The 12,182-nt window shown below is 41.4% G+C and overlaps 1 protein-coding gene across 1 annotated transcript in view; it reads left to right on the forward strand.

Moving 5' to 3' along the window:
* Nucleotides 1-11,115, forward strand: part of LOC134214962 (sialin) — a 52,230-nt gene extending 41,115 nt beyond the window's left edge. Inside the window, exons 3-7 of the mRNA XM_062694236.1 lie at nucleotides 1,630-1,804; nucleotides 1,877-1,996; nucleotides 2,077-2,623; nucleotides 10,311-10,444; nucleotides 10,516-11,115. Of these exons, the coding sequence (XP_062550220.1) occupies nucleotides 1,630-1,804; nucleotides 1,877-1,996; nucleotides 2,077-2,623; nucleotides 10,311-10,444; nucleotides 10,516-10,983 (1,444 nt within the window). The 3' untranslated portion in view covers nucleotides 10,984-11,115. The remainder of the gene's footprint in view (nucleotides 1-1,629; nucleotides 1,805-1,876; nucleotides 1,997-2,076; nucleotides 2,624-10,310; nucleotides 10,445-10,515) is intronic.
* Nucleotides 11,116-12,182: the final 1,067 nt, after the last annotated feature.

Genomic DNA, 12,182 nt, shown 5'->3' on the forward strand with positions numbered 1-12,182 from the left:
TTAGTTATAGAAACAGGGGAGACAATAATAGAACAAAACCTGCCAAAGCCGTCGTTTCCCCATGTTTGTGTCATGCGTTGAATTTATTTCTGGGAGCGTGGCATGAAAGTTTTCTAAGACTAGAAATTTCCTTACATTATCTCGATCCATTCCAAAACTGCTGACCAAACATTTTCGTCATGACAAGCGGTTTGCACTTCTGAAACACGGATTAGTACGAAAGTGACGCTGGTCTCGATATGACGACCTTCTCATTGTGGCGTGACATATCGCATCCAGACGATCGAGACGACCAGACGACAATTTGAGAACCACCATCCGAATGCGTGTCGGACTCTGGGAGTCATTGATTGCCTACCGAATGCCGGCGACCGACAGGTGCCACACACTCGGGCACTTCAATCTCGACCAACTACTCAACTGGTTTCAATTAGTTCGAAACTGTGGGAAAAAATGGGTTCAATGCATGTGCATCATCGGTGATGATAAGCAAACCGATTGGAAAATTGTCAACTCAATGGTAGCAAGCAACCGAACGATGGATGAGTTCGCAAATCGGAATGGCAACAGCGCTCGCATATGATGGGACATGATTGATCGCTGCGTGTATCACAGGGAAAGTGCTGAGTCCCCTGGTTTGGCCACGGTTGCCCGCAATTATATTGGTTTTATTCATCAATGCATAATTTACTCACTCACTTACCCAATTTGCGAACAACAATTGATATGGGTACGAACGATTGGCATGCTGTTTATCTGTGCATGCCATTTGTTATTGTTCCGGTGCCAATGTATGTAAGCCATCAGTTGTCAAATTAGGTATATTACGCGTCCAGCTTGGAGAATAGCGTCGCAGATAAGATAGCAATTGGCATCTGCTGGGGACTTTTTAATACGTGGTATTATCATCATTATAGCATGTGATCGCCAATTCATTGCTTTGGAATTGCGTGTTTGAGAGAACTGAGTTTCTTCGCCAGGCTTGTTAGGAATGTAGAGAAATAGAAACGTAATAAAGCTTAGAATGTAGAATAAGAAGATTTGACGAAAATTATGTCTTCTAACAACATTCAAATTTCCAACTTTTCCAATGAAATCTACGCCATTATGTGTGGTACGAGCACAGCCTAGTATGGGGAGAAAAAAAAGTTGTCAAATTCTACAATTACAATTCAATTACTTATTGCATAGACAGATGCAACCAAAATTCTGCAACTAAAATAGAAGGTATTTTCATAAGAATACTTGCACTAACAAGCGAATATTTAGATTGATGTAACCGGCTTGCCAAACCGCCAATAAGCTTTATTTTGGAAAGAGAATGGACCGCAATCTACTACGATACGTTTGTATTGCCCAAATTTGTCGCGGATCGCGGATGGTTGATATAATTAGCCTGTCGTCAGGGCCAATCTACCTTTAACTATACCTCCGCAACGATCCACTTCGAGATAAGCGCTTATTATCTAATTGAAATAACTTCCAACTAATGACCGAACAGATCTGTCGGCACAATTGAGTCGTTTATCATTAAGTGATTGTGGGAAATCGTTGAAACCCTTCTAACTGTATGGCCCCACTCAGCTGTAAACTAATTGCTCATATTTCTGTCTGATTTTCTATTTCCAGCGATGGAATCCCTCACCCACTGTGGATGTTCTGGAAGCGGCGGAGATACATTGTGGTGTTTATGGCCTTCCTGGGATTCTTCAATGTGTACGCCCTGCGAGTGAATCTCAGTGTGGCCATCGTGGCAATGACCGAGGTGCGGGAGGTGGACTACGGAAATGGAACCATTGTACAAGTATGTGTCGGAATGGGGTTGCTAAAATACCACGCTAGAGCTATTGATTAATCAATCTTTCAATCAAACCAGGAGCAATACTTTGACTGGAACTCGCAGATGCAAGGTTTTGTGCTCAGCTCGTTCTTCTATGGATACATTTTGACACCGTTCCTCGGAGGGTTCATTTCCAACAAACTGGGAGGCAATTATGTAAGCTTCCCACCCTATTCTGGAGACGGCAACAGAGCCGGTTGAACGAAAATTAAATTAATTATTTTCCCTTTCGATAGGTTTTCGGTGTCGGCATCGGTACAACCGCTGTCCTAACACTGGTCACTCCCCTGGCAGCCAAAGCTGGGCTGGGTTGGCTGATTGGGGTGCGGGTCATCGAGGGCATCTTCGAGGGTGTCACATTCCCGTGTATCCATGCGGTGTGGTCCAAGTGGGCTCCCCCCTCGGAACGGTCTCGAATGGCATCGATTGCCTTCGCTGGGAATTATGCCGGAACGGTGGTGGCAATGCCCTTCAGTGGAATATTTGCCCAGCAGTACGGATGGGAGAGCGTGTTCTACATTTTCGGTGCCATCGGTTGTGTGTGGTTCGTGTTGTGGACTTACATGATTAAGACTTCGCCCGAGGTGGACCGAGGCATCAGTGCCGCTGAGAAAGAGTATATTTTGACAAGCTTGGGCAGGACCGAAGGTGTCCAAGAGAAGATCAGGCACCCGTGGAAGGCGATGATAACTTCTTTGGCCGTTTGGGCGCTGGTGGCGTCGCATTTCTCCGAAAATTGGGGATTCTACACGCTGCTGACACAGCTGCCAACGTTCTTGAAGGGTGAGTATAAGAAAAACTTGTCTTATCTTAGTTATTTGCTTAACACGAATGCAACAAAATTCCAACTGTGTGGCCCTAAATGGCCGGAACGCAATTATGACAGCGACTCATGACTTGCTGCTCGCCGATTGCCAAATTAAGGTGTGAATGAATTTTACTCAAACCCCACATTCCCCTTCTTCTCTCATTAAGAACGCAAAAAAAAAATCTTCAAGCATAGCAATGCAATGTTTATTTTCTCCTATTCCGAGCCACAAATCTATACAAACTTTAAAATTAGGATCTAACAAACTTATGAAGTCAATGGCATTTTTTTGTTATCCGAGATTTTAGTAAATACAAACAAGTTCCAGTTCTTACAAAAACAATCAAAATCTTACTCAAATGCAATCCAAAACTAAGCGGTGTTGAACTTCATTACCAATAAGATTTCAAAACAAGGAAATCCATGCTAATCATAACTCAATCTAAATTAAATCCACTTTAAATTCAATACAAATTCAATTTAATTTCAATCTAAATCTAATCCAAATCCAATCCAAATCCAATCCAAATTCAATCCAAATCCAATCCAAATCCAATCCAAATCCAATCCAAATCCAATCCAAATCCAATCCAAATCCAATACAAATCAAATCAAATTCAATCTAAATCCAATGCGATCCAAATACAATCCAAATTCAATCCACATTCAAATCCAAATCCAATCCAAATCCAGTCCAAATCCAAACCAAATTCATTCCAAATCCAATCCAAATTCAATCTAAATCCAATCCAAATCCAATCCAAATCCAATCCAAATCCAATCCAAATCCAATCCAAATCCAATCTAAATCAAATCCAAACCAATCCAAACCCAATCCAAACCAACCAAACCAATCCAAACCAATCCAAACCAATCCAAACCAATCCAAACCAATCCAAATCTAATCCAAACCAATCCAAACCAATCCAAACCAATCCAAACCAATCCAAACCAATCCAAACCAATCCAAACCAACCAAACCAATCCAAACCAATCCAAACCAATCCAAACCAATCCAAACCAATCCAAATCTAATCCAAACCAACCAACCAACCAAACCAACCAAACCAATCCAAACCAATCCAACCAATCCAAACCAATCCAAACCAACACAAATCAAATCCAAACTAATCTAAACCAATGCGATCCAAACACAATCCAAACCAATCCACATTCAAACCAAACCAATCCCAAACCAGTCCAAACCAAATCAAACCATCCCAAACCAATCCAAACCAATCTAAACCAATCCGATCCAAACACAATCCAAACCAATCCAAACCAATCAAAACCAATCCAAACCAATCCAAACCAATCCAAATCCAATCCAAACCAATCCAACCCAACCAAACCAATCCAAACCAATCCAAACCAACTAAACCAAACCAAACCAATCCAAACCAATCCAAACCAACCAAACCAATCCAAACCAAACCAAACCAATCCAAACCAACCAAACCAATCCAAACCAATCCAAACCAACCAAACCAATCCAAACCAATCCAAACCAACCGAACCAATCCAAACCAATCCAAACCAATCCAAACCAATCCAAACCAAACCAATCCAGATCCAATCCAAACCAACCAAACCAATCCAAACCAATCCAAACCAATCCAAACCAATCCAAACCAACCAAACCAATCCAAATTCAACCAATCCAAATCCAATCCAAACCAACCAAACCAAACCAATCCAAACCAACCAAACCAACCAAACCAATCCAAACCAATCCAAACCAATCCAAACCAATCCAAACCAATCCAAACCAACCAAACCAATCCAAACCAATCCAAACCAACCAAACCAACCAAACCAAACCAATCCGAATCCAACCGAACCAATCCAAACCAATCCAAACCAAACCAAACCAACCAAACCAATCCAAACCAATCCAAACCAATCCAAACCAATCCAAACCAAACCAAACCAATCCAAACCAAACCAACCAAACCAATCCAAACCAATCCAAACCAACCAAACCAATCCAAACCAACCAAACCAATCCAAACCAATCCAAACCAATCCAAACCAATCCAAACCAACCAAACCAATCCAAACCAACCAAACCAATCCAAACCAACCAAACCAACCAAACCAATCCAAACCAATCCAAACCAATCCAAACCAACCAAACCAACCAAACCAATCCAAACCAATCCAAACCAATCCAAACCAATCCAAACCAATCCAAACCAACCAAACCAATCCAAACCAACCAAACCAATCCAAACCAATCCAAACCAATCCAAACCAATCCAAACCAATCCAAACCAATCCAAACCAACCAAACCAATCCAAACCAATCCAAACCAATCCAAACCAACCAAACCAACCAAACCAATCCAAACCACAAACCAATCCAAACCAACCAAACCAACCAAACCAATCCAAACCAATCCAAACCAATCCAAACCAACCAAACCAACCAAACCAATCCAAACCAATCCAAACCAATCCAAACCAATCCAAACCAATCCAAACCAATCCAATCCAAACCAATCAAACCAGTCCAAACCAACCAAACCAATCCAAACCAATCCAAACCAATCCAAACCAATCCAAACCAATCCAAACCAATCCAAACCAATCCAAACCAATCCAACCAATCCAAACCAATCCAAACCAATCCACATCGAATCCAAACCAATCCAAACCAATCCAAACCAATCCAATCCAATCCAAACCAACAACAACCAATCCAAACCAATCCGGTCCAAACCAACCACACTGAACCAATCCAAACCAACAACCAATCCAAACCAACAACCAAACCAACAAACCAAACCAACCAAACCAATCCAAACCAATCCAAACCAACCAAACCAATCCAAACCAATCCAAACCAACCAAACCAACCAAACCAATCCAAACCAATCCAAACCAACCAATCCAAACCAACCAACCAAACCAACCAAACCAATCCAAACCAATCCAAACCAATCCAAACCAATCCAAACCAATCCAAACCAATCCAAACCAATCCAAACCAATCCAAACCAACCAAACCAATCCAAACCAATCCAAACCAATCCAAACCAATCCAAACCAACCAAACCAATCCCAAACCAATCCAAACCAATCCAAACCAACCAAACCAATCCAAACCAATCCAAACCAATCCAAACCAACCAAACCAACCAAACCAATCCAAACCAACCAAACCAATCCAAACCAATCCAAACCAATCCAAACCAATCCAAACCAATCCAAACCAACCAAACCAACCAAACCAATCCAAACCAATCCAAACCAATCCAAACCAACCAAACCAATCCAAACCAACCAAACCAATCCAAACCAATCCAAACCAATCCAAACCAATCCAAACCAATCCAAACCAACCAAACCAATCCAAACCAACCCAAACCAACCAAACCAATCCAAACCAACCAAACCAATCCAAACCAATCCAACCAACCAACCAATCCAAACCAATCCAAACCAATCCAAACCAATCCAAACCAACCAAACCAATCCAAACCAATCCAAACCAATCCAAACCAATCCAAACCAATCCAAACCAATCCAAATTCAACCAATCCACATCGAATCCAAACCAATCCAAACCAACACAAACCAATCCAACCAATCCAAACCAATCCAATCCAATCCAAACCAACACAAATTCAATCCTAAACCAATCCGGTCCAAACCAACCACACTGAACCAATCCAATACAATCCCAAACCAATACAACCAATCCATATGCAATCCAAACCAACACAAACCAATCCATATGCAATCCAAACCAATCCAAACCAATCCAAACCAATCCAAACCAATCCAAACCAATCCAAACCAATCCAAACCAATCCAAACCAATCCAAACCAATCCAAACCAACCAAACCAATCCAAACCAATCCAAACCAATCCAAACCAACCAAACCAACCAAACCAATCCAAACCAATCCAAACCAACCAAACCCATCCAAACCAATCCAAACCAACCAAACCAACCAAACCAATCCAAACCAATCCAAACCAATCCAACCAACCAAACCAAACCAATCCAAACCAATCCAAACCAACCAAACCAACCAAACCAATCCAAACCAACCAAACCAATCCCAAACCAACCAAACCAATCCAAACCAATCCAAACCAATCCAAACCAATCCAAACCAATCCAAACCAACCAAACCAATCCAAACCAATCCAAATCCAATCCAACCCAACCAATCCAAACCAACCAAACCAATCCAAACCAATCCAAACCAATCCAAACCAATCCAAACCAATCCAAACCAATCCAAACCAACCAAACCAATCCAAACCAATCCAAACCAATCCAAACCAACCAAACCAATCCAAACCAACCAAACCAACCAAACCAATCCAAACCAATCCAAACCAATCCAAACCAATCCAAACCAATCCAAACCAACCAAACCAACCAAACCAATCCAAACCAATCCAAACCAATCCAAACCAACCAAACCAACCAAACCAATCCAAACCAATCCAAACCAATCCAAACCAACCAAACCAATCCAAACCAATCCAAACCAATCCAAACCAATCCAACCAATCCAAACCAATCCAAACCAATCCAAACCAACCAAACCAATCCAAACCAATCCAAACCAATCCAAACCAATCCAAACCAATCCAAACCAATCCAAACCAACCAAACCAATCCAAACCAATCCCAAACCAACCAAACCAATCCCAAACCAATCCAAACCAATCCAAACCAACCAAACCAACCAAACCAATCCAAACCAATCCAAACCAATCCAAACCAATCCAAACCAACCAAACCAATCCAAACCAACCAAACCAACCAAACCAATCCAAACCAATCCAAACCAACCAAACCAATCCAAACCAACCAAACCAATCCAAACCAATCCAAACCAATCCAAACCAATCCCAAACCAATCCAAACCAATCCAAACCAATCCAAACCAATCCAAACCAATCCAAACCAATCCAAACCAACCAAACCAACCAATCCAACCAAACCAATCCAAACCAATCCAAACCAATCCAAACCAATCCAAACCAACCAAACCAACCAAACCAATCCAACCAACCAACCAAACCAATCCAAACCAACCAAACCAATCCAAACCAATCCAAACCAATCCAAACCAACCAAACCAATCCAAACCAACCAAACCAATCCAAACCAATCCAAACCAATCCAAACCAATCCAAACCAATCCAAACCAATCCAAATCCAACCAAACCAATCCAAACCAATCCAAACCAATCCAAACCAATCCAAACCAATCCAAACCAATCCAAACCAATCCAAACCAACCAAACCAATCCAAACCAATCCAAACCAATCCAAACCAACCAAACCAATCCAAACCAATCCAAACCAATCCAAACCAATCCAAACCAATCCAAACCAATCCAAACCAATCCAAACCAACCAAACCAACCAAACCAATCCAAACCAACCAAACCAATCCAAACCAATCCAAACCAACCAAACCAACCAAACCAATCCAAACCAATCCAACCAATCCAAACCAATCCAAACCAACCAACCAAACCAATCCAACCAATCCAAACCAATCCAAACCAATCCAAACCAATCCAAATCCAATCCAAACCAATCCAAACCAATCCAAACCAATCCAAACCAACCAATCCAACCAATCCAAACCAATCCAAACCAATCCAAACCAAACCAAACCAATCCAAACCAATCCAAACCAATCCAAACCAACCAAACCAATCCAAACCAATCCAAACCAATCCAAACCAACCAAACCAATCCAAACCAACCAAACCAACCAAACCAATCCAAACCAATCCAAACCAATCCAAACCAACCAAACCAATCCAAACCAACCAAACCAATCCAAACCAACCAAACCAAACCAATCCAAACCAATCCAAACCAACCAAACCAATCCAAATCCAATCCAAACCAACCAAACCAATCCAAACCAACCAAACCAATCCCAAACCAATCCAAACCAATCCAAACCAATCCAAACCAATCCAAACCAACCAAACCAACCAAACCAATCCAAACCAATCCAAACCAACCAAACCAATCCAAACCAATCCAAACCAATCCAAACCAATCCAAACCAATCCAAACCAACCAAACCAACCAAACCAATCCAAACCAATCCAAACCAACCAAACCAATCCAAACCAATCCAAACCAACCAAACCAATCCAAACCAACCAAACCAATCCAAACCAATCCAAACCAATCCAAACCAATCCAAACCAATCCAAACCAATCCAAACCAATCCAAACCAATCCCAAACCAACCAAACCAATCCCAAACCAATCCAAACCAATCCAAACCAATCCAAACCAACCAAACCAATCCAAACCAATCCAAACCAAACCAACCAAACCAATCCAAACCAATCCAAACCAATCCAAACCAATCCAAACCAACCAAACCAATCCAAACCAACCAAACCAACCAAACCAATCCAAACCAATCCAAACCAACCAAACCAATCCAAACCAATCCAAACCAATCCAAACCAACCAAACCAATCCAAACCAACCAAACCAACCAAACCAATCCAAACCAATCCAAACCAATCCAAACCAATCCAAACCAATCCAAACCAACCAACCAATCCAAACCAACCAAACCAATCCAAACCAATCCAAACCAATCCAAACCAACCAAACCAATCCAAACCAATCCAAACCAATCCAAACCAATCCAAACCAATCCAAACCAATCCAAACCAATCCAAACCAATCCCAAACCAACCAAACCAATCCAAACCAACCAAACCAATCCAAACCAACCAAACCAACCAAACCAATCCAAACCAATCCAAACCAATCCAAACCAACCAAACCAATCCAAACCAATCCAAACCAATCCAAACCAACCAAACCAATCCAAACCAACCAAACCAATCCAAACCAACCAAACCAATCCAAACCAACCAAACCAACCAAACCAATCCAAACCAATCCAAACCAACCAAACCAATCCAAACCAAATCCAAACCAACCAAACCAATCCAAACCAATCCAAACCAATCCAAACCAACCAAACCAACCAAACCAATCCAAACCAATCCAAACCAACCAAACCAATCCAAACCAATCCAAACCAACCAAACCAATCCAAACCAACCAAACCAATCCAAACCAATCCAAACCAATCCAAACCAATCCAAACCAACCAAACCAATCCAAACCAATCCAAACCAATCCAAACCAACCAAACCAATCCAAACCAACCAAACCAACCAAACCAATCCAAACCAATCCAAACCAATCCAAACCAATCCAAACCAATCCAACCAATCCAAACCAATCCAAACCAATCCAAACCAATCCAAACCAATCCAAACCAATCCAAACCAATCCAAATCCAATCCAAACCAATCCAAATCCAATCCAAATCCAATCCAAATCCAATCCAAATCCAATCCAAATCCAATCCAAATCCAAATGCAAATCCAATTTCCTACGGTCTTCCAGACGATCCTTGTAGTTCTTCAAATCTCAAACCATTTTACAGCGATCTTTCAGACGCGCCACCACAAACCATTTTCCGACGCTTTTTGAGACGCGCATTGTGATTTTGCAAACCACAATATTTTGTCGTATGCAAGGGTGTGGCGTGTGTGTATCTTCAGTTCCCCTAAATTAACATTGAAAAATCCCAAGCTCTGCCATCATAATTTTTCCGTTTTCTTTTTCACAGACACCATGCACTTCGAACTGACGAAAACTGGATTCATCTCCGCCGTCCCTTATCTAGTCATGGGAATTCTGTTGTTCGTCTCCGGTTACCTGGCTGATCTGAGCCAACTGAAGGGATGGCTCACAACAACGCAGGTAAGTTATCGTAAGCTTCCCGAATAACTCCAGAGCGCCTCAAACCACAAATCATTTTTCCCATCCCGCAGGTCCGACGGTACTTCAACTGTGGCGCCTTCCTGGGCCAAACCGTGTTCATGATTACGGGAGCGTTCATCCTGAAACCGACCGCCACCATCACCTGTTTCACCATCGCCGTGGGCATTGGAGCGTTCGCGTGGTCCGGCTTCGCGGTGAACCATCTGGATCTGTCGCCGAAGAGCGCCGGAGTGCTGATGGGCATTTCCAACACCTTTGCCACCATCCCGGGAATTGTGAGCCCCATCATTACGGGTTATATCACGACGAACAAATCGGACGACGAGTGGCGGGTGGTGTTCTACATTGCCGCCGGGATATATTTGATCGGGTGCGTGATTTATTGGCTGTGGGCTTCAGGGGAGCTGCAGCCCTGGTCGATCGAGGCCCAGGAGAAGCTGGCCAAGGAGCGAAGTGAGGAAAAGAATGGCATTGGCGGGGGTTATGTGAACAAGATGAAGATTGAGGATGAGCTGTGAATGGGTGGGAGAGATTTCGAGATTACTAAAAGTATTTTATCTTTAAATGTGTATTTTAGCGAAAACGTTCATGTTTAAAATGAATGTTTGAAATCGATGTGATGTAAGAAATAAAGTATTCCGAAGCTTTAATGATGTTCAAAGCGTTGGTTGCAACGAATTACTTTCACGAAAGAAACGTTTAAATGGTTGTTGTATACAAGATCTTCGAAATGAGGAGATGAAACATGAGAGGATTAAATTGAATTATTTTGATCAACAAAAGTTTGAAAAAAATTCTACATGATCGAAAGATTCAAATTTTGTTTACTTTATTGTCATAGCATTTAAATCAATTCAAAATCATCAATAATCAATTATTGAATAAATTTCCCCGTCGAATCCTCAAAACATCACATTATTTTTATTTCCATCAACAGTGTTTATGGATGCCGCGCTGTGTGCATACCCAAAGGCGATAAGCCTAACAGAAAACACGCGTCTCGGTCGGTGATCGGATGGACTGTGGTTGTGTGTGATGTTTATCTGCCTATAAATAACATCGCAAAGTAGTTCACAAACAAATTAAATCGTTATGAACGACTCGCGGAGCAGCACGCTTCATATTTGTCATAACAATTGGATTTAATTTGCGGCTGATTTCTTTAACAACACATATAAATAGGATAAACGAGATGTGCTTTATAATACTTGTCTACTCACAATTGTGAATAAGAAATCAGATTTATCTTATGATTAAATTAATCGCATTCTCGATGACAAACATACTTGGTGAATAATATCTGTGTAACCGCCGATAAGAAATTTTTCATAAAAACAAAATTTGTCAATGAAAAAAATAATATTTTTTCAAAATGGGCATGAGATGACCGTAAAATAGAGCTTGCTGACGTTTACTCATTCTTCTCTTCCAATCACATGGGAATGAAAGGATTTGTTTTCATCGGGAAACGCTTCGATGAAAACAAAATCTATTTTTTCTACGAGATTAACCGGCCAAGGACTGAATCGACTCGTTAATAAAGATGATAATAATAATACGCTAAGAGAAGAATAAATTCTGTCATCAAAAGAAAAAGTAGAATCATGAAAAAAAATACACAGCGAAGTATGGGTAGGGTGACCATATGGTATCCTAAAGGAGGACATGTCCTCCTTTTTCATCAAAAACCAGATGTCCTCCTTTTGCGCTAAAAAGT

This window comes from Armigeres subalbatus, chromosome 2 (assembly GCF_024139115.2).
Source record: "Armigeres subalbatus isolate Guangzhou_Male chromosome 2, GZ_Asu_2, whole genome shotgun sequence".
Lineage (NCBI taxonomy): Eukaryota > Metazoa > Arthropoda > Insecta > Diptera > Culicidae > Armigeres > Armigeres subalbatus.